This window comes from Hevea brasiliensis, chromosome 11 (genome assembly GCF_030052815.1).
Source record: "Hevea brasiliensis isolate MT/VB/25A 57/8 chromosome 11, ASM3005281v1, whole genome shotgun sequence".
NCBI lineage: Eukaryota > Viridiplantae > Streptophyta > Magnoliopsida > Malpighiales > Euphorbiaceae > Hevea > Hevea brasiliensis.
In genome coordinates, this window is record NC_079503.1 from 52684740 (window position 1) to 52709202 (window position 24463).

The 24463-nt window shown below is 33.3% G+C and overlaps 1 protein-coding gene across 2 annotated transcripts in view; it reads left to right on the forward strand.

The window, feature by feature from the left end:
- Positions 1-24463, forward strand: part of LOC110631565 (nuclear-pore anchor) — a 64819-nt gene that overhangs the window by 35978 nt on the left and 4378 nt on the right. For both annotated transcript variants that reach the window (XM_021779432.2, XM_021779433.2), the window contains exons 26-46: positions 412-591; positions 747-794; positions 5119-5169; positions 5934-6017; positions 6135-6209; positions 6318-6502; positions 6580-6682; positions 7153-7269; positions 9520-9612; positions 10588-10746; positions 10823-10876; positions 12346-12459; positions 12744-12821; positions 12927-13076; positions 13147-13218; positions 18504-18659; positions 18746-18799; positions 19151-19238; positions 19323-19396; positions 19468-19596; positions 19846-19950. In XM_021779432.2, the coding sequence (XP_021635124.2) occupies positions 412-591; positions 747-794; positions 5119-5169; positions 5934-6017; positions 6135-6209; positions 6318-6502; positions 6580-6682; positions 7153-7269; positions 9520-9612; positions 10588-10746; positions 10823-10876; positions 12346-12459; positions 12744-12821; positions 12927-13076; positions 13147-13218; positions 18504-18659; positions 18746-18799; positions 19151-19238; positions 19323-19396; positions 19468-19596; positions 19846-19950 (2169 nt within the window). The remainder of the gene's footprint in view (positions 1-411; positions 592-746; positions 795-5118; positions 5170-5933; positions 6018-6134; positions 6210-6317; positions 6503-6579; positions 6683-7152; positions 7270-9519; positions 9613-10587; positions 10747-10822; positions 10877-12345; positions 12460-12743; positions 12822-12926; positions 13077-13146; positions 13219-18503; positions 18660-18745; positions 18800-19150; positions 19239-19322; positions 19397-19467; positions 19597-19845; positions 19951-24463) is intronic.

Sequence of the window (24463 nt, forward strand, 5' to 3'; positions counted from 1 at the left end):
TTTTGGATGTATTCTGAAAATTGAATTTAAGTGTATTATAACTCATTAAAACTTAATTTAAAAAAGAAAATCAATTTTAACTGAATTCTTCTAATATAACAGTAGCTATTCCAATGTAAATTTCTGTATTTCAATTACAAAATCAGTTAATATAGCTGTAGTTATTTCCTATATAAATTCTGTATTGCTTAAATTGTATTTGGAAGCCTTCAGATGGATGAATCCAATTTGTTCAATTCTCATTTTTGGAAATCTCTTCAAGTGAGAGAATTCAGTTTCTTATGGGGTCAACTGAATTCTATTGCATGATTGTTCCAAACAGGGTGGTATTGAATAAACTATATCTGATCACTATTTTCAGAAAATCATCATCATTATTGTTATTGTTGTTTTATTGTTGTTGTACTGCAGAGGGAATGGGCTGAGGCCAAGAAAGAGTTGGAACTAGAGCGGAACCATGTCAGAGCTCTCACATCTGATCGTGAGGAAACTTTGAAAAATGCTATGAGGCAAGTTGAGGAAATGGGAAAGGAATTGGCAAATGCCTTGCATGCTGTTTCGGCTGCTGAGACTAGGGCTGCTGTTGCTGAGGTCTTCATTAATCTTTAAAAAATGTGTCATTCTTTAAGTTTTGTTTATTGTTTTTCATGCTATTGATAATTTGATATTCAAGAAGATTAGGGCTTCTTAATTATCTGATGGAGCATGAATTTAATTGCTGTTTTGCTTTGATGCTTGTTTATCAGGCCAAACTTTCTGAAGTGGAGAAAAAGATCAAAACTTCAAATGTTAAGGTATGTCTTCCAACAAATTGTAAATTTTTATTTTACTGGAAGAAATATAGTGCGTGAAACAGACAGGCATCCTTTGGTTTAACATTTGTTTGCATGGTGCATTTGAAAATGTTTTACCTTTTGGTTGCCACATAGAACTGCAACCGCTTGTTCATATGCAAATTATTTAGGCTTACATCAATTACTAAACATCACAATTTTCTGGCCATCAGTTTTGAGCTAATGTCGCTACTAGTGGCTGTAAAAGCAGTTTTACCTTGTGTGTATTTTGATCTATTTCGGGCTCAAATTGTTGAGAATCATAATTGTGTTGACCTAATTCGGATCAATCTTGGGTTGCTGAAGTTGAGCACACTGAAAGGACGAATACACAACTACCTACTGAAACCTTTCCTGATTACATCTGCCTTTAAGTGATACACTAGAGATTCTGTAGGAGCCACCACAGGGCTAACCCTTGCAGTTAATAACGACTGAGCTTGGCTACTGGTCTGCTCTATTCTTAGTCTCTCATTATAAATGAATTAACTAACAACTGAGTGACTAACAAACTATGAATTAACTAACAACTAAGTGACTAACAAACTAAGTCCTTAGTGAACTTCTGCAATCTTGAATGATTGTAGCCTTGTCTGAATGGCAAAAGTTGAATCGGGAAGTAGAAGTTCTGTAGTTTTGTTTTGGCAGACCGCGTTCTTAGGAAGCAGAGTGGTTCCTGTTCATGTTGGAGGTAACTTTCCATGGGTTAGCTCTTAAGTTGAACTTCCTGAACCAAGTTTGTTGCTTATTGACCAATTTTCCCTTATATCAAAAGGCCAGAGTATGATTGAGGATTGCCCTTTTTGAAAAAAATAAATTAATTAAGTACCAATGACCGGAAAATATTGTTAGATTGTTCTACCCAAGTTACCATTATTGCTTCTCCCAAAAATGCATATTGTCCCTGTTATCCTAAAGCTCTTAATTTCTTCTTCTTTCCTCCCCTCAATGTACCCTATTATCTTGCCTATGTAAACATAATTTGAAAGCCCAGTTTGTTTTAGTTTAATTTTCTGCAGGGATATCAAGTCTTGTATACTTGTTTTAAATAATCTTTTTGTTTTCCATTTTTTATTTTATTTGAAGACATTCATTTTCATATTCATTTTCTGTGGAAAATTTCAAAAACATATATATATTTTTTTTCATTTTGCAAAACTAGAAAACATGTTCATATCATATCATGTATGTTTTTCTATAGCTGAAAAATTTAAAATTTATCAAGCATGTAAAATAATTTCTTGCTTATTTATTTTTTCTAATTTTTATCATTTAATTTATCAATGAAATGATGAGGAAAAAAAAAAAAAAAGAGAAAGTGAAAAAATAAGTAGAATGAACAATTAATTCGTAACTGACAAGAATAACAAGAATGAATAGAAGGAAAACAAATCTGATAACTAAGTCTAACAAGGCGAAAAACGATTAAAAGCAAAGGAAAATTACACAAGTCTTTGAAAAACAACTATTAAATAGAAAACAAGGGAAAACATCTTAAACCTGTTATCCAACTGTCAATTGGGAATTTTAAAACTGAAATTTTTTTTTTTACCGTTCTCTATTTTGAAAATATCACATTCAAAGTTTTAAACATAAAAGTCTCTGAGAAAACTTCCAGAAAACTAGCTAATGCAGTATGGGAAGATAGAATTTAGGAATTATTCACATTGTAAAATTAGAAAATCTAAGAGTTCTATTCTTTCGGAATTTTATTCTAATATTATGTCTAATATTTAGGAATTTTATTATTTTCTAGTTTGGTTTGGTTTAATTTAGTATTCCTAATTAGAATTGAATTAGGGTTCTAAAATTCTAATGTGATTTGGATTTCTAATTCTATAAATAAGACCTAATTGTTATTAGATTAGATTGGTTATGATATTTATTTCAGATTAATATGATTTCTGAGAATTAGTTCTCTTTCTCAAGGATTGGTCCTTGTTCTTTATTTGTTCTACATCACTAGCATTGTCTTTCGTGGCATCACTTCCGATGAAAAGACGATATGAAGCTAATGAAAAAGGTCCTACTTCTCATGCAGTTCATATATGAATTTGCACATTTTAAGTCTGGGAAAATAACTTCTTAGAAAGTAGAAAATTAGGCCCATTTCGTATGGATAATACTCTAAAGCCTGCCCTAATAAAAGTTCTTGAAGCATATCCATGTAAAATCCAAAAAGACCATCGTCTCCATCAACGTCTAGTGAAGATTGACACAACCATTTTCCTACTATGATGATATTTTAAGACATCGGGTTACCAAGTCCAAGACCAAACAACGGCACTCCCCCCTTCCTATCTTGTGTTGATATTGGCTTACAAACTGGATCCTAGCTAACTAAATAATTTCACTTGAAGTCTTTGAAACACTGGATCCTAAAAAAGCTTTAGTCCTAAGATTTTGCCATCTAGAGTGACCCCCAATCAAGTGAAAGTCCTCTCTAATATCATGCGTCTGGCCAAGAATCCCTAACTTGATTGCTGCTTCTGAGTCAAATTGATATCTTCCAAATAGACATATTAATCTTCTGTTCTAACATCTCTTAAAAATTATTAAGGTTGGTCAGAATATTTAGGTAACTTTCTTCATTCTCCAACAAAAAGGACACTGTTAGGCTATTATTTGTTTGAAATGACTATTGTTAGATCAATAAGTTTATTGCCTATTTTGTTAAATTCATAGTTATTAAAGGCATGCCTCAGGTGTGCCTCAGGCTCTAGGCTCTAGTCCTAGCCTCTCTACAGGAGAAAGGCGGGCAACATTCACCAGGCCCTCTCCTTATGCGCCTAGGCGTGCGCATTGTTCCAGGCGTAAGGGTAAAAAGGCGCGCCTTTTTTATTTCTACATTCGGCGAGTACTTCCATTGACAAAAAGTACTACCATCTAACTCGAAATTTGTTGATTTAGAAGTTTTCAACATTAGTACCGTTGGTGATAACTAGTTGCCAAAATCTCATCAAACTAACATATTCAGGATTACAAACCTCTCATATTTTCATTTTCAACACTACCACGCATTATCTTTTTTTTAAAAAAAAGTTAATACTCCTTTAGTTCTTGAAGGTGAGGGAAATGATGAAAATATTGATTTTGAAGATGAATATTAAGAGGATGAAGGTGTAGAAAAAGATGAAGAAGATATAGTTACTTTATAATTTCTTAACTTTAGTTATGAAAGATTAAAAGACTATTAAAGTTTTAATAATTTAGTACTTGAATGCTTATTTGTTATTATTATTTTTAGTTTTATGTTATTTGAAGTTTGATGGAATATTCATATTTATTTATTTATTTATTTTTTGCGCCTCATCTTGCTTAGGCATGCGCTTTCGCCTTGCACCTAGGCTCCAGGGTCCCTTGGCGCCTTAGTGCGCCTTGAGCTTTTAATAACTATGGTTAAATTTCTTTTTTAATATTGATTTCAGTCATTTTGTGAATTTTAAAACAAGAATTCATGGTAGAACCATGCAGTACAGTCCAATACAGTTTGATACAGTAGACACCATAAATTTATTCCATTGTTTCTTTGGCAATTATTTGTGCACCACATTTGAAAAAGTGCTATATCTATTATTATTGGTGGAATTTTCTGTGCTCAGTGGGCACATTCTGGACTTTGCCAACAAAGTTGCTAGACTATTTGAGTAGTGCAATGGTAGCCTTTAGTCATAATCTATACTTCACTAATGCTGTTGGTGAATATCATGGAATTCAGAGAACTTCTTTTGCCTCCCCCAAATATTGAATTTTTTTTTTAATGCTATGAATGAAAAAAAAAAAGAAAATAAATCAGAAGTGGTCTGCCACTCTTGTCCCCGCTCAAGTATTTTAAAATTATTAAATTATATATTATTTAGAAGTGACTCTACCCAATCAAATTTGACCTTTTAAAAATCTAAGTGTATTAGGTATTGTGACCATGCTTTTTTCTGTTATTTTTTAATAAATATAAATAAAAATTTGTTGAATAATGAAAAGGAATAATTAGTCGAGTAGATGAAATGTGCATTTTTAATGTAATCGGCTATTCTATTAAAGAGGAATAAATTGCTAATGATGAAAAAAGTAACCATCAGCAATGGTATTAAAAATTCGCAAAAGATTCAGAGCACAGAAACTGTACTAATTGAAATGCCCCGGTATGCGGATAGACAGCAGGCATTGGAAAAATATTGTTGAATAGAGTTAGCCTGCATTTTTATTATTGTTATTGTTATTTATGTTTTCATGTGACTTAAATCCAATTCATTCTTTCTTCTCCACTTCATACCTACTGATTCAGGTTGCTAACGTGGATGATGGCAGCATACCTTCTTCTATTTCAACTACTGAGGTAAGGGTTGTTCATTTGACATGGTAGTTTTGATGACTGGTAATTGGTGTCAGTACATATACTAGATTTGTGGTCAATAATTTCTAATATCTAGGGATATGTGTTGGTTCTTGGATGATGTATCATTAAAGACAAGCTTTTGTGGTTAAAATTTCATTGAGAACTGTTTTGGTCAATAATTTCTAATATCTAGGGATATGTGTTGGTTATTGGATGATGTATCATTAAAGACAAGCTTTTGTGGTTAAAATTTCATTGAGAACTGTTTTGGTAAAATTTGATTATAGCTTCACTGTAGAATGTATAACTCTCTTTCTGCGCGTGTATGTTGTGAGTGTGATTAAGGTGTGTCCCTTGGAACAGCCAACTGATGTAGAAAATTATGGAGGTACAGGATCAATTGAATAGTACTATGCTGTTATGCTTTCTGGATAAACTTATGTGTTACCATAATGAAGGGTAGCAAAATGCAATGGGATGAAGAATGCAGTAGAATAATGTTTGTTAGAAAGCCACTTCATTTCACTTTATTGCTGTTTACAAACATGACAATAATTTATGTTTATTTCAAAATGTGTTCATTGTCACATCATGATGACAATTAAATTATGCTTTACAAACTTATTTGTGTTAAATTGCATATCAAGTCACTACTTAGTTATACATTTTGATATTGGAATCATTTTTCCGAGAGTATGTTTGGGAGTATTTTAATCTGAAATTTCTTTGTTTTTTCTTCCCTTGTGTTGGTTGAATGTCATAAGGTTGTTACGGATTTGTTAATGGCTAAGGAGGAGATTGAAAAGTTGAAAGAGGAAGCACAGGCCAATAAGGAGCACATGCTACAGGTGCTTACTGCCTTACTTGTGTTATGATGTCCTTGTCATTTAATTGCATAGTCCTCAAAAAATGAAAAAAAATGAAACAAAACAAAATACCCTAAGAAGTTATAAGTTGTTTTTCAGTATAAGAGTATAGCACAGGTAAATGAAGCTGCACTAAAACAGATGGAAGGTGCTCATGAAAACTTTAAGCATGAGGTATTTACAAACTTTCTCCGACTTTTAAGAGCTGAATTTCTAGTTCTATATATGAACTTGCGCACACCATATATCATCTGAATGTGCTACTTCTCAAATGTTCACCAGTCAGAAAAGTTGAAGGATTCATTAGAAGCTGAACTTCGTTCACTTAGAGAGAGAATATCGGAGCTTGACAATGAATTGAAGTTAAAATCTGAAGAGGTAGCCTCTGCAGCTTCTGGAAAAGAAGATGCTCTTACTTCTGCATTGACTGAAATTGCTTGTCTGAAGGAAGAAAACTCAAGTAAAATGTGAGTAATGATGAAAACGCTACTTATTTAGTTTTGATATTCCTTCTGGTTTCTCATATTTGGCTTTTCGATATTAGCTCTCAAATTATGGCTCTGGAAACTCAAGTTTCTGCTTTAAAAGAAGATTTGGAGAAGGAACATCAGCGATGGCGATCTGCTCAAGCCAATTATGAAAGACAGGTTATTATCATTGACACTATAGTAACTGTTGAAATTCTAAGCAAGAATGACAGAATGTACTGTTTTCACTTTTTAGCATTATTTTTTTGGATCCTAAGGCTAGTGTAATTTTTGGCTGCTATTTTTTTTTTTTTAAATTTTAATTCGACTTATTTAGTTTTTGAAGCATTTGCAAGCACGCATTAATCAATCTCATTTACTTTTGTTACTTGGAAGGTCAATCATAAGTACATATCATCATCATGTTTGTTCAAGTCAAAGTTAAATATGATGACATTCAATGGGGAAATTATGATTTTGTTCTACCTTTTTTCTGGGGATAAAAATGTGTGCTTTGTTTAATTTTTGAAGCTGAATTTGTGTGTATGTGTGTATAGTTGTAATGTTCAAATTTGATATGTTATGCTTTATTCATCAGATGAAAGTTAACATTCTTTTTGGGGCATTTGAATGGTCTTGTATTTTCTTAGGTGGTCCTGCAATCTGAGACAATTCATGAGTTGACAAAAGCATCACAAGCTTTGGCCTCAGTACAACAGGAAGCTTCTGATCTGCGTAAATTGACAGATGCTCAGAAAAGTGAAAATGTAAATTTACTTGACTATTTTTTTTTTCTATTTTCTTAAATTTCATTTCCCTTGATTTTAACATGGTTCTGGTGTTATATTTAATTTCAGCTAAATAAATAGTTTCTTAATTAGCCATTCCATTTCATTTCTGTTATCTAATTATTTCAAATGTTAATTACCTATACCTATCTCTTAAGCAGTCCGTTTGAAGCATATGCATTTGGTCCTTTTGATTTCACTTTTTAAGTTATTCAACGTGCAGTTTTGACACCAATCTTGGCAATGTATTTGTATTTGTGGTCTCAGATCCCTTGGGCTTAATTTACTTACCTGATACAATAAAGATGAATGTTGTATGGTACTTGACTTTCTTTGTTGTAAAGGCTTTTCAAATTTGCTTTGTGACATATAGGCAGCTAGTGGGATGACTTAATTTCCTGGTAATGATATCAGTTGTCTTTGTGCCATGTAATTTGATGTCTGGTTATGCATAGTTCTACTTATTGAATATGATCAAGCAAGCATTTTGTCAGTAGAAACCCTAATGATGGGGTTTCCACCTCTCGACAGAAGAAGAAAGAGAGAATTAGGGAGGAAGAGAAAGAGATAGAGTATTTAGAGAGAAGAAGATCAATTTTTTTATTAGATTCAGAATGAGAAACTACAAGCATGAGTCAGCTATTTGTCCACAGCTGTGGACTTCTCTTTGCTGCTGCCTTAAAAGTCGGCAAGATCCCTTTACTACCTTGCCCATCTTGCACCATATTCTCTTCAACTTCCTTATTAACAGTTCCTTTTCCCTTATCAGAAAAAAATCCACTCATTATATTTCGCATCTCATCCAATAATACTTCCTTAATTTCATCCATTTTCTGATCCATCTTCTAGTCAATTTTTTGCTCAATCTGCTTATCAGTAACTTCTTGCCAGATCTGAAATTTCTCCTCCAATTCATCCATCCTAACAGCTTCTAGACCGATCACTACGCTCCTAGGCATCTTGCCACACCCACACAAGCTTCTGGAATCAACACTGACCCCAGGGAATAGCTCTGATACCAAATTGTCAGTAATGGAGGGGTTTCCACCTCTTGACAGGAGGAAATAGAGAATTAGAGGGGGAAGAGAAAGAGATAGAGTAGAGAATAGAGGATTTAGAGAGAAGAAGAAGATCAATTTCTTTATTAGATTGAGAATGAGAAATTACAAGCATGAGTCAGCTATTTATCCACAGCTGTGGACTTCTCTACAGTTCTATAATTGACTCTAGCCACATCAACAACTCTACAACAGCCCTAACAATTTTATAACCACCTAACTCCTTTTCCCTCCAAAGCATTTACTTCCCTCCTATTTCTAAACTTCCTTCTGTTATATGTTAAACTTTTATTTCTTGGTTTTCATGTTTAGCAACATGGTGGTTGTGCCTTTGTGCAGATGGATGAGAAATCTTGCAGGGCCCATAATTTGTTATTGGTGGTATTGTGGTTGATGTCTGAATTCAAACTATTTTCTTTTATAGAATTTCATTTGGATTCTAAATTTTAATAGACAGAAAATTGGTGGTAAATGCTGAGGCAATGGGGCTAGGAAAATTCCTAACTGTTAGGGACGCAATTGCTGGATCATATAGTCAAACTTAAAAGATAACACATACATTTGCTTTTTAAGAACTCCTGGTTCTGTTTGATGGAAATGGAACTGTCAGAACTGATGTCCCTTTTTGAATGGCAGAGTTGAATTGTGTGCATGCAGAAGGTTTAAGGGAAAAGGAGGATTGGAGAGGAAGAAGTCATTTGGTATAATTGGGTGTAATATATATGTTTATAAATAAAAGCAATTGGTTATAATATATATTTGTGTTTTGCAATCTATTTTTGAATTGTCAAAGATGATGTGATTTATATCAATCCTAAGATCTAGTTTAGTTGGTAAGTGTTTGCAACTTACATCAAGGTTCTATGCCTTGAGCTACACAAAAAGGGAGTATTTTTATTACTTGTGAATCCACTAGTCCCAGCTTCAATGGTAAAATTCATAAAAACTAACGCATAATACTATCATAGCAATTCCAAAAGGACGAAAAAAAAAAAGGTGATGTTGGTTAATATTGTCCAATTTGGAAGTAATTTTGAAATGCATGCCTCTTATGAGGAATATCTGTGTCTGCGAGACCTGCCATTATCAACAAGGTGTTCCTTTGCTTTTTTCTGAAATATGGTAACATATATAGTTGATATGACATCTAATCTGCTCTGATGATTTGCAGAATGAGCTGAAGGCTAGGAGGGAGGTAGAGAAATCATTGCTGGAGGAATTAAAAAAAGAAGCTGAGGAAAAATCTAATGAACTCAATGAACAGGTCTTTACTTAATATTCACAATATTCTATGTGCTGTTGTCCCTTGTACTACTGCAAGGATCTGAACTGCCTATGAACGTGGTTCCCACATGGAACCTTTATCATCCCATCTTTTCACTTATTGGCTGATTCAGATTCCTATATTACAGGGAGTCCGTTTACTTTGCCCTTTGGTTTCCAAGTTTTATTTATGACATAATCAGAATAATAATTCTGAATTTTTTTAGTCCTTAGATTCATTACATGTTTCGAAGATAGGGAGGAAAAGGAATCTCTGAAAGTACAGGACACCTTTAATCATAAATATGTGGTTCCATTCAGAATACATGCTTGTTGGTGCCAATTAGTAACTTAGATGATAATTTTTCTCTGCGGTCATGTATAATAGATGATCAAGGCTGTGTAGAAAATATATCTTGAGTATAAAGAGATTGTACCATCGAGTATAAATATCCAATTATTGTACCATCGAGTATAAATATCCAACTATCCGTTAGATGAGAAAATCAAAACTGAAAACATAGCACTCTCACGTCCTGGGGAATAATACTAAGACATTCCTTTGCATGTCTTTGAAATATAAACCCAGAAATAAGTCAAGAATATGGCTTTATCCCTAAGGTAGATTAAAGAACAAAATTTTATTTTTGAGGTATGCATTTTTTTTTCCATTCATAAAATAGAAAAAAAATTGCATAATTCTAGAAGCTCCTTAGCACTGCTCTAGTACCAATTTCACTTCAGTTTTTAAATCAACTAAAGCCTTTGAAGAATATGGACAAACCCGAGTATGTTGAAATATATGAAGTCTCTTGTGCTATTATTGCATCCATAATTCATTCTTATCCGGATTAAAATATGGCTAGTTATTGGGATTGTTTAAATTTTTAATACTCTTTCAAATGAGGAATTTGTTCATGTGTTCATGTGGTTTTATGCATCATGCCTCTAATCTATGCCTGCCTTCATTCTGTAGAACAAAATATTGCATAATCGACTTGAGGCCTTGCACATTCAGTTGGCTGAGAAGGATCGCAATTATGTGGGTATTTCTTCTGGAAGCATTGTTCTAGATTCCCATGGTGATAGTGGGATGCAAAGTGTGATTAACTATCTTAGGAGATCAAAGGAAATAGTAAGTATTATCTCATTACTAGTACATTCGCTTGTCTTTGAAAGAGTGGAATTCTCTAATTTAATTTCTTGAACAGGCAGAAACTGAGATTTCTTTGTTAAAACAGGAAAAGCTTCGATTGCAATCACAAGTAAGATAAGCCTTTTGTATAATGTTAATGACTATATCTAAATTATGTTTTCAGGGATATTTTGAGTACTGTTGCATCATATTTATCTGATTCTTTACTGTTGGAATCTTGACATACAACAGCTTACAGTTGTCTTCTAGAACTGGTTTAAGTCGATAAAAAAGCTGTGAAGAGTTGGAAACTCAACTAGACAACTGAGGCAAGATTTTACAAATATGTGCTGATTTTCAGATCCTGTTGTAGTGAAAAATAAAGGAAAAATATGAACGTTACTGAGCGTCATATTCCTTAGTGGTCATATGTAGGGTTGAATTCCATCACCCAATCGAAACGTGCTAGCATTTTATTCAGCAAAAACCGACTAATAAGCATGAAAAGTGTAGCTGCTTATAGACTCTACTGATTCTAAACTTTAAAAGATTAGACTTGCAGAACTATTTCTAATCCTTGGAGGATTAAATCTAAAAGGATTAATTTCCTAGGGCAATAAGGACTCAAATGTGATTAAGAAACAAACCCTAAAAATATCTAGCTATGCTATTCCAGCAAAGCAGGAAAGCGCAAAAATATGCCTGAATCTCGAAGTCGTGAAGTACTGGACAACAAAGCTAATTTACTGAAATAATGTAGACAGAACTCTTTAAAGACTAGAAAGTGGTATGTGATGCCCCAAATAGGCACTATTAAGCTTAGACCGTAATTCTAAATTTATTGAGTTTCTTGTTACCTGCACGAAATATGCTGTGCTTCATTTTTTAAGACCACATGTTATGATGTTCTCGTGTCTTAGGTTCTCGTCATGTCATTTTAAGATGTGTTTTTCTTATTAGATTGACCATGCCCAGAGAGCTAGAGATGAGAGGATCTTTTGTTTTCATGACTTCTGAATTGGTTAACATATGAAGGGATTTGTTTTTGTGTTTGCTGAAGTCCATATGCTATTTTGTTTATTACTCCCCCTCCGTCTTACAAATATAGGCTTACTTTCCTTTCTTATCTATCCCAAATTATAGGCCACTTTCCTTTTTGTAATAATAGTTTATCAAGTAGTTTACTAATATGCCCCTATTTAATATGCATTGAAAAAGTAAAGTCTATTAGTTCCAAAAATAATTTAGTAACATAAATTATTTAATTTTAAATGGAGCAATATGAGTGGAAGGTATATTAGGAAAAGACTAAACGCAATTTATTGCTTGAACTGAATTAACTACATTTTCTTAATCCATGTGAAGAAAGAAGTAAGCCTATCTTTATGGGATGGAGGGAGCAGTATCTATGTTCCATGGTAGTACAAACTATTCATGCAAATTTTGGTCTGGAACACGCTAAACATACTACAGCACAACATTTGAGTATTGTATTGTTGATGTTGATGCATTATACCATTTCTCTTGGGTTTTAACTTTGTTTTATTTCTCCTTAACAAACTAAGATCATCTAAGGGCAATAATTCCCAATCTGTGCAGCTTGAGAATGCTTTAAAAGCAGCAGAAAATGCCCAGGCTTCACTACATGCTGAGCGTGCAAATTCAAGGGCATTATTATTATCAGAAGAAGAGATTAAATCCCTTCAACTTAAGGTAATTCTTTATATCTTCTTGAGTCATTAAAAGGAGAGAGAAATTTCTCACAAAAAATGTTGTTATGCTTTTCATGTTGTACTTTCCTTTGGAAATGAAATTTTTTAGGTTTTTTTTTTTTTTTTTTTTTTTCAATTTGTTTTTGAGAACATCTTTATCTTTTGGTTATTGTTCATTTCCTTTCAACCTCGTTTTAAGAAAAAAAATTTTGCTTCTTTTTCAAATGTTGTTTTCTCGAGTTTTTATTACCCCTAGTAACTCATATCTTTCAAATTCGTTTGCAGGTTAGAGAAATGAATTTGTTGCGTGAAAGCAACGTGCAGCTGAGAGAGGAAAACAAGCATAATTTTGAAGAATGCCTGGTATTGTTTGGAATGAACTTCAAAACTATTCTTCGCCCTCTCTGTCATGTTAATTATGCAAATTTCTGATCGTCTACTTCGAACATTTGTTTGATAATATGTTAGAAATTGCGTGAAGTAGCTCAGAAGGCTAAGGCTCATTCTGACAATCTAGAATCTCTGCTGAGGGAAAGACAAATTGAGGTAGAAGCTTGCAAGAAGGAAATTGAATTGGAAAGAATGCAGAAAGGTCACCTAGAAAAGAGAGTTTCTGAGGTATTGCATATCATTTGCTTTGCATGGATAATTTTCTTTAATAGAGTATTCTCACACATTATTTTTGAAGGTACTTGAGAGGTGTAGAAATGTTGATGTGGAAGATTATGATCGAATGAAGGATGGCTTACAGCAAATGCAGGTGAGAAAAAAATCTAGGTGTGATTTATTTTGTCTTTCAGTGTTGTGCAATGTGATTGGGGCTGCCATTTTCTTTATTTTCTAGGTATTAATTACTTTGTCTCAGTTTGTCTGTGGAGAAAAGTTCTTAATCTTTGTTTTCTATGTTTTTCTTCTTTAATATAAAATGGAGATGCTACTTTGATAAGTTTTTCAATGCAAGTTATGAGGATGACTTTGTAGACCTTTATGCTCTTTCAACAAAGAAGAATCTGAACTAAAAGTCACAGAATCAGATTTACCAAAGTTAAAGAGGCCTTTAATAATATGAAGATTGGGAAAGCTTGCGGCCCATATGGCATCCCCATAGAAGTATGGTAGTACCTTGGAGGCGTTAGAATAGTTTCTCTAACCAAGCTATTCAATGGCAAGGGCAAAGCCAGATTTTTAGATGAATGGGGGCAAACTTTCACAGAAAAAATTATATAAGGACCCATTTGGTTTATGTTTCAAAATAAAATTTTTAATGAATATTTTTCTTAATTTAGTTCAATAAAAAAAATTAATACTTGATTCCCTTTGCCACGAACTACAATCAAAATCAATATTAAAATATGTAATTCAATTGAATTCCATATAACTCATGTTTGATATAATTTCATATTTAAAATTTATTTACCTTTACTTACTAAAATTATCTAAAAAGTAAAATAATAATGTCTATTGTTAAATTGTTCAACTGTTAAACCAAATGCACAAGACAACAATATATTTGTGAAATTGTTGGACTGTCAAACAAAAAATTAGTTTTGTCCACTCCAAAATTGAAATTGATTAACATGTATAGAATGAAATTATAACTAGTATTTCTTGTTAGCATAATTAGGCAAAATCTAACTAAAAGCAGTAATACTAACCTATAAAAATTGTAATATCATGATTTTTAATAATTTTAGAAACCAAATATAATAATAATGATATTTCAATTGCAATAAAAGTAAAATTTGAGAAAAATCCAAATGTAAGAATCATAATAACATAATTTTAATAATGTAACATTTAATAATTTCTAGGACGAATGGTAATTACAAGTTACCTAATCGTTAAAACAAATTAAACTTTAAAATTATGATATAAATTATTAGTATTTTTTATGTGTTATTATATTTATAACAAAAATTAAAATTGAGAGTAGAGAATATAAAATAGATTTAAGTGTTCATAAAAAAGTACATGAAAATATAATAATTTTTTTATTTGAGAAATCAAAAGATAAAACTACAAGAAAATGAAAAAGAACTAAATATAAATACAAAATTACTGATCTTACTCTCGAATCCCATGATTAAATTTTATTTTTTGGTCCTTCACCTTTTTTGTTCAACTATATTCAACTCTAACTTTATTTCTCTTTTCTACGGGTTGTGATTCAAAAAGAAAATTAAAAAACAACTTAAATTGTCATTGTCGAGAGTATGATGACAATAAAAACTAAAATATTTCTTTATCATTTTATTTGTGTCAAAATTTAAGGGAGCAAATGTGAAAGGGAGCAAATTAAATTTTATGGGGAAAATTTTGCAAATTTAATATTTTAAAATTAACATTTCTTTTTCCTTAAAGAAAAGCAAGGAGGGGAATCGTCCCTCTTGGCTAAACTGTAGCTTCACTACTGTTCAATGGCGTACTAATCTGGGAAGTATGCCAAATGAGTGGAGAAAGAGCACTTTAGTTTCTATATTTAAGCATAAAGGGGACTTCCAAAGTTGTACACACTATTTGAGTATTAAACTAATAAGCTACGCGATTAAGCTATGGAAAAGAGTAATTGATCGCATTTTAAGGGACATTATTAAGTTATCGGAGAATCAATTTATCTTTATGCTTGGTAGGTCTAAATTAGTTCTTTGACATAGAAAAGACATATGATATGGTACCGAGGAAAGTCTTTTGGTGTGTGTTGGAGAAGAAAGAAAGTCGATCTTAAGTATATAAATGTTACAAAGGACATGTATGAAGGGGCAATCACAAATGTAAGGACAATGGGAGGGGATACGAATGAGTTTCCTATAACAGTGGGTTTGCAACAGGGTTTGGCTTTGAGTCTATATCTTTCTACCTTAGTTATGGATGAGTTGACTAGTCATATTCAAGATGATTTCCCTTGATGCATATTATTTGCAGATTATATTGTATTAGTAAATGAAACTAGTGAACGAGTTGACAAAAAAATAGAGTTGCGGAGAACTCTTGAGAGCAAGGTTTTAAGCTAAGTAGATTTAGCCCTCATAGAACAAATAGAGGGAGGTTCGTTTGGATGGAATTTTGGTGCCAAAATCTAGGTTCTATAATACAGAAGAATGGAGCTTTAAATGAGGATGTAACTCCTAGGATTTATACAGATTGGATGAAATGGATGAGTGCAATGGGTGTGTTATTTGATTAGAAGATTCCTAATAAAGTGAAAGGTAAGTTCTGTAGGATTGTGGTTAAACTAGTTATATTATATGGAAGTGAATGTTGACATCTAAGGAACAACATACCCAATGAGTGTAATAGAAATGCAGATGTTAAGATGAATGTTTAGTAATACGATAATGGATAAGATTTGGAACGATTATATCTGTTAGAGAATGCATGTAGCACATATTAGAGATTAAGTGAGAGACGGTTGTTTAAGATGGTTTGATTATGTACAACATAGAAAATTAAATGCCTCAGTATGGAAATGTGATAAGTTAGTAGGGGGAGGACTGATAAAGGGAAGGGAGAGGCCTAAGATGATGTGGAGGGAAGTTGTATTACAGGATTTACAAGTTTTAGATATTGTTCCTGTTATCTAATAGAATTGAATGGCGAATATAGCTGATATTAAATAGTTTGGGATTAAGCTTTGTGGTTGTTATTGTTGTTGTTGTACTAGCTGATATCACTAGTGCAGAGCAATACATTCGTATTACTACTAGACGGTGCAATTGGTTGACTAGGCCACGAGCTTGTTGGAAACATGAACTGGACCGGGTCAACGGTTTCGATTCATGAATCAGCTCAGAACAGGGATGTAGGGGGGCTGTTCCTGTCCCCTCTCCCTGAACCTAAATCGGCCCAATTCAAAAAATTGTTTTATTTTTTATTTCTTTTTAATAAAATTAGAAACTAAATAAATGTTGTCTAAATTTATTATAGATCAAACTTTGGTCTGTTTTCTATTTGATTCCAAAAAATAATAAAAATTAATTTGATTAATAAAGCTCAGAATTATTAAAAAAATTCTGAAGTATAGAGTATTGAAAAAAATGATAAAATTATAATGAAAGTATATATATGTAAATTATAATGAAAGAAAAATTTAATTGTATTACTTTTATACACAAACACATGTATAAAAGTGTATATATATATATATATATATATATATATATATATATATATATATATATATATATATATATATATGTTTAATTTTAAAGAGATCACTTCTAGCATTTAATTCGTTATAGTCATAGCAACTTATACAATTTGTTCCTATATAGTTTTATTAGTTATGATGAAATCAATTGAACATGCATATGCATGTATGTATAGTCCTTGCTATAAGTATATTATTTACTATATCTTATAGACTTATAGTTAGTCCTTAATTATATAGCTTTTTTTATTAAAAAGTATATATAACTAGGAATTTTAGTTTTGACAACTATAGAATAAATTATATTGTGTAATATATCTTATAAACTTATAGTTAGTCCAATTATATTTTGAGTCATTGTATCTTACTTATTAATTATATGTTTTGAATCGTGGAATTATTCGTTTGCATAATTTTTTTTTTGTGCTAATAATGTATTGAATATTAATATTTTCATAATTTTTAAAAATTCCGACTGTTACAAGCTATTTCAAACTTGAGCCAGTCCGAATTGTGGGGCCGGCTCAATCTTTGGTTTTGGACCAGAACTGGCCCGTGGTCGAGTCTAGGTTGTGCAGTTAATCACAATTCCCAAATGCATGAGCAAGTTTATAAAATTTTTTATGCTATTACTGTATTAAAGATTGCACAATATGAACAATTAATAATGCAGGCATCCACTTCCTAGAAAAATTAGCAAAAAACTTGAAAGTTGGCTCAAAACCCCATCTTTTACAGGGCAACTAATGCTTGTGGGATGGTCCTGGTTCATCCATCTTCTATAACACCCATCAAATGCTCATATGATGGAGGTGAGCACCACTGAACGGATAGGAAAGCTGGGGGCAAGGCTGACTGCTGAAATCTCTAGATCAGGGAGTACTCCTTCCTTGCAGTCATGAGGCCTCCTTTCTTGCGAGTTGCAAAGCTTCCTTCCTTGCGACTGCTAAAAAGACCACAAGCTCATATGTCCAGATCGGGGTTTTCCTATGGATCTCAATAGGTGAGGGTATAAGAATAGAATAAGTGGTAGAGAGAGAGAGAGAGGAAGTGCCAGCAGCAATTAGAGAGGGAACGATGAGGGATGAAGGGATGGTTGAACTATAACCTGTGATATGAAGCAGGGAATGGTTTCATGATTTGGTCAGAGTGAAAGAAAGGTCTTATGATGCATAATGATTTTTTTGTTAGGTTCAGTTTGTTTGTTATTTTTTTTTTCCTGGTTTTGACTAAAATAACAAAACCGAAGAACGAATTTTTTAAAAAAATTGTAACTGAAATTGAACCGAACAACTGCAAATTGGATCAGTGTTTGGGTTGAAACTGATGAATGCTTACCCCTAGTTACTACTAGTCTGTTTTGCTTCGATTTTGAAAATTATTACAAAATTTAGTTTGAAAGCTTGTTTGTTAATTTACATTAAAATCAATATTTAATTGTTTCTAATCAACATAAGCAGGATTGTATTTTCTTTCCTTCATTTTTCTTTTCTTTTCTTTTCTTTTCTTTCTTCTTCTTCTTCCTTTTTTTCCCCCTCCTTAACATCAACTCCAACAATGATGCCAAATCAGCCTGCAGATGGACAATTGTCATTGGAATGTGACTTTGAGTTGTTATTACTAAGGATGATTACAATAAAATCCTGTTGTAAGTGAGAGTTTAAATTTACAATGAAGCCCCTGAATATCCATATGAATTTTGGCTTAGTTTTCTCAAATCAAATTCTCATGAATTTCTCCGTTAAATCTTGCAAATGAAGTGTTCAAAGAAAGTTATTGAGTGAAATAAATGTGTTCATTTCATATATATTTTTTTAGGAAATAATTTCTCTCCTTTTTTGCTTCAATTATAATCTAAACTGTTTGTGTTCTTATTTTCATAAATATATTTCTTCCAGGAAAAAGTGAAAGAGAAAGAATCTGAGATTGAGGAAATCAATAACCTTTTATCCAAACAGCAGGAGACTATATCGAAATTGGAGCAAGACCTTGCAAAGAGTGAATTAGAACTGAGTCAGAGGGAGCAAAAGATAAATGATGTTTTGCTAAACGAGGTGCACTCATAATCTTTTTGACACTCAAATCGTTTTCTCCATATAATTTTCAAATCAATATTTCGTTAATATGGATTCACTTGCAGGCTAGTCTGAAATCAGAGTTGGAGAAGCAGAGGAAGTTGGCAGTTCAGTGGAAGGTTGTGCATGATTGAGATGATAGAGATTATTCTGTTTTAAGTTCAAATTTTACAAGTCATGAATACTATCAACATTGTTCTGTGTGCATAGATTAGATGTGATGTTAGGGGTTATTGCTTGCTTTTCTTCAAATTTTACAAGTCATGAACACTTTTAAGATTGTTCTGTGTGCACAGATTAGATGTGTTGTCAGGAGTTATTGCTTGCTTTTCTTCAAATTTTACAAGTCATGAATACTTTTAAGATTGTTCTGTGAGCACAGATTAGATGTGTTGTCAGGAGTTATTGCTTGCTTTTTATAAATTTTGTGATTATTAAAACAGTTCCTACCATTATGTTCTTTCCTGCAGAAAAAGTTTGAAAATTCATTGAAGGAAAAGGAAGACTTCAGCAAGGAAAAACAAGCACTTTCCAAACAGATCGAGGAGCTGAAACAAGGTACTTATCTTAATGTAAAAAGTAATTTAGTAGCATTATCTTGCTACCATGTGCCTCATTATAATCTTCAATTGCATATGATAGGTAAAAGATCCATGGGAATTGTCAGTGGTGAGCAGGTCATGAAGGAAAAGGAGGAGAAGGAACACAGAATACAGGTTAATAATTCTTGTTGTTTCTTCTCTATTTTCCTCTTGCCAAATTGACTTTTTATATCATGGTCACACAGATTCTGGAGAAAACTGTGGAGAGGCAGAGAGAGGAATTGAGAAAGGAGAAGGAGGATAATCGGATGGAAAAAGCAAAGCGTCTGACCAGAGAGAAGGCCATTATGGATAAAGTTAAAAATGTTGAACAGGTGGCCTTGCTTGTGACATGCATTGATGTGCATGACATGATAATTGACTGAATTATTAATGAACATGATATGCATAATAGAGTTTGTCTTAGAATATGATATGGTTTCACCACATTCTGTTTGGATTTATAATTTAATAGTGTTTTTTGATTTGACACTAATCATGAAATGTTCTGCTATTTTGAGGCTGAAGCATAGTTCTGTTAATTTATATTTTTTGTTTTCTTGCCTTTCTTATACCAATCTCAGGAAAAGACAGAGTTCACAAATAAACTGGAGAGACATAAGGAGGCTTTGAGGCGACTTTCTGAAGAACTAGAAAAGCTTAAGCATGCTGAAACCAATCTTCCAGAGGTGAATTGGTTATACTGGTTAATTTGGCTACCCTTTTTATTTCCTGGATAATTATTGAATTTGTTGACGGTATTGTTCTTACTTCTTACTATTCCTGCATGCATCCTTTGTTATGTGATAGAAGTAATATACTACCATAACATTTTATGTGTGATTACAAAACCTCCTTGAGGTTAGGGTCTAAAACTTTTTTATTATTGCATTTTCAATAAATACTTTGTTAGCTTAGTTATTCTATTTTCAGTATTACATAGATTACCATTCTTTCAAAGGAAAATTACAAATAATCATTTAAGTCAGTTCCTATGCTTTTTTATTCTTCCATTTTCAAAACCTTGCAGTTTAGTCGTTGATTATGTTCCCTATTATCTATCTTCATTCAGTAGGTTTTACTAATTTGTTAAATCAAATGGGACATTTAAGTTATAGGTAGAAGTGTCCAACTATTGACTAGAATTTGGGGGTAATTTCCACCACAATTCACCCATATTATGTAGGTATGTGCCATAAATGGGTGGTATATAAAATGTTAATATCATAAAAGTCTACAATAAAATTATATTTGTGAATCGACTTGGGTCTGGGTGCCGAACTACCCATTAAAAAATTCTAGCCATTTTAATTATTGCATAAGAGTTTTTATGCATTAGCTGTTGTTATCCGCACCACATCCACCACACCCACTACAAATTTTATTCAAATTTTTTTCCAGTGAATCCTTTATCATACTTTCTTTTCTTTTTATTTTTTTGCTGATATAACTAGCCATTTATTACATAAGCATTCATAAAATCAGTATCATTCTTGCCACGAGGATGGGGTGGGGGTACCATATAATTCTCCATCAGACATGAAAATTTTGTGAGGAAAATGTAAACAAACACCCCCAACCCCCCACCCCCCGCCCCACAAAAAAAAAAAAAAAACAGAAGAGAAGACTATATAATGGGTGAGAAAAGGCATTGTTGAAGTGAATGGAAAACTGAAATAAGACTAATGGAGGATGCTTCAACTGCTTTGGGCTCATACTTGCCATATATGACATCAAACCCACTGATTAAATGGTCGTTATTAGGGTTGGGTGGAATTTGGTATTAACCAAAAACTTAGAAGGTTTATGTAGAAAGAGATGATTCTCCTTAATTTCAATTAATCTGTACATGGGTGTGTATATATACAATTGATTCCTATAATTATGTTCTACTAATTAGGAAGAAATCCTAAATGAGAAATCCTAAATAGGAATACAGAATACAGAATATATAGAGAAATAATATAGTGATTGACTTTCTATAACTCCCCCTCAAGTTGGCGCATAGATGTTAATTATGCTCAACTTGTTACAAATGTAGTTAATCCTAGCTCTATTCAGAGCTTTTGTGAAAATATCTCCTAACTGCTCTCCAGTTTTGATGTGACCTGTTGAGATGATCTGTTGTTGAATCTTTTCACGAACAAAGTGACAATCAATCTCAATATGTTTGATCCGCTCATGAAACATCGGATTAGAAGCAATATGGAGAGCAGCTTGATTATCACACCATAATTTCGCAGGCAGGGAGGTCTTAAAACCTGTCTCATCTAGTAATTGAATTATCCACATTACCTCACATAATGATTGTGCCATGGCTCTATATTCCGATTTAGCACTAAAACGAGAAACTACACTCTGCTTCTTGCTTCTCCAAGACACCAAATTTTCTCCAATAAAAACGCAATATCCAGTAGTTGACATCCTGTCAACCTTAGATCCAGCCCAGTCAGCATCTGAAAAACATTCAACATTCAAATGCCCATGATTACCATGTAACAAATCTCTTCCTGGAGCACCTTTCAGATAACACAAGATTTGTCTTAAGGCTTCCAAATGAGCAACAGTTGGGGAAGACAAACTGATTTACCACACTAACGACATAAGCAATGTCAGGACGAGTGACTGTAAGGTAGTTCAATTTTCCTACCAATCTTCTGTATCTCTCTAGATCTTCAAACAACTCACTAGTCCCTGCTAATAGTTGTAAATTTGGAGTCATTGGTGCACTACAAGGCTTAGCACCTAATTTTCCTGTCTCTGTCAATAGATCGAGGACATTTTCTTTGAGACAAGAAAATACCCTTCTTACTTCTCATAACTTCAATACCCAAGAAATACTTTAACAATCTCAAGTTTTTGGTCTGAAACTGGGTTTGGAGGAAGGTTTTAAGAGATGAAATACCTGCAGAGTCACTCCCAGTGATAACAATGTCATCCACATAGACTACCAGGAGAATTAGACCAGCCTCAGATTACCTATAAAATACTGAGTGATCACACTTACTCTTTTGCATACTAAATTCCTGTACTGCTTCACTGAATCTCCCAAACCAGTCCCTGGGACTTTGTTTCAAGCCATAAAGAGACTTCTGAAGCCTGCAAACTTTACTCAACTCCCCCTGAGCAACAAACCCAGGTGGTTGCTCCATATACACCTCCTCTTGAAGAACATCATGAAGGGAAGCATTCTTGATATCCAATTGGTGCAGGGGCCAATCATATGTAGCTGCTAAAGAGATAAACAAGCGAACAGAAGTAAGTTTAGCTACAGGAGAAAAAGTGTCAGAGTAATCAACCCCATATGTCTGAGCATATCTTTTTGCTACAAGGCATGCTTTTAACCTAACCATAGAACCATCAGGATTTACCTTTACTGTATATACCCATTTGCAACCAATAGCTTTCTTACCAGTGGGCAAAGGCCACAGTTTTCATGTACCATTAGCATCTAAAGCCTCCATTTCCTCTTTCATAGCAGCACACCAGCCAAGATGATACAGTGCCTCACCAACAGTATTAGGGATAGGAACAGAGTCTAAAGAAGTAACAAAACACCGAGAACAAAAAGACAATTTATTATAAGAAATAAAAGAAGAGATGGGGTAAGTACATGAACGTTTACCTTTACGAAGAGCAATGGGTAAATCATGATCAGTATGAGGTACAGGATCTCCCAACGAAGTCGCTGGTGGAGGATTTGAGTTAGGAATCTCCAATCTCCTGGAATAAACATGAACAACGAGAGGTCGTGTAAGTCTAGAGATAGAAGGAACATGCTGTGGGAGAGGACTAGACATTGGTTGGAAAGTACATATTAAGAGTTCATCCTCCTCCCCCTGACTCTCATACACAGATGATTGAGAAAAAAATAGAGTGGACTAAAAAAATGTGACATCTGCAGAAACAAGATAACGATCAAGAGTAGGAGAGAAACAACGGTACCCTTTTTGGAGCCAGGAGTACCCAAGGAAGACACATTTCAGAGACTTTGGATCCAATTTAGTAACCTGTGGATGAACATCATGCATAAAATAGGTACAACAAAAAATACGGGGTTCAACAGGGAACAAAGATTTTGTAGGAAACAAAGCAGTATAAGGAATATCCCCAGTAAGGACAAAAGACGACATACGATTGATCAAAAAATATGCCGTAGAAACTGCGTCCACCCAAAAGTGTTTAAAAAGAAGAGCACGAGTTACCTAAAAAAGATGCTGATTTTTTCTTTCAGCACGCCATTTTGAATTGGGGTATCCGCACAGGAAGACTGATGAAGAATGTCATTTTGTGTCATATAAGACTGAAATTGTGCTGAAAAGTATTCTTTGGCATTGTCACTTCTTTATATGCGCACATAAATATTAAATTGAGTTTTGATTTCATTACAAAAGGCACAAAAGATAGAAAACAATTCAGAACAATTCTTCATTAAATATAACCAGGTAACATGAGAGTAATCATCAACAAAAATAACGAAATAACGAAATCCAGTTTTAGAAGTAACAGAACAAGGACCCTAAACATTAGAATGAACCGATTCAAAAGGAGATGAAGCCCGTTTATTGACTCTAGACACAGAAGGCACATGATGATGTTTTACAAACTGACACGACTCACATTCTAGTTCTGATAAAGACTGAAACTGAGGGCACAACTTCTTCATGGTAGACAAAGAAGGATGGCCCAATCTATAATGAGCTTCAAGAGTTGTTAAGGTACTGGAGCAAACAAGCGACCGCTGTACATGATTTTTCAGAATGTAGAGACCACCTGCCTCACGTCCTCTACCAATAATCTGCTTCGTCGTAAGATCCTGAAACAAACATTGTTCAGGAAAAAAGGAAACAAAACAATTTAAGGTACGAGTAAGTTAGAGAATTTTGGTAGACACAAAACAGATGACAAAGAAATTGACGAAGTTGGGTTCGCAGTTCCAGAATCCATGACACAAGAAGTAGAACTATCAGTTAAAGTAACAGTAGAGGAAGTGAGATTAAACTAAAAAGCAGATAGAAGACTAGAATTACCTATCATATGATCTGTCGCACCAGAATCAATAACCCATTTGGATGAGGAAGATACAAGGCATGTAGTGAATTTACCTGAATCAGCGATCGCAGTGACAGGTGAACTGGTAGGCTTTAGAGATGCCTGATACTGGGAAAACTGTGCAAAATCCTCTGCAGATATACCAAAACA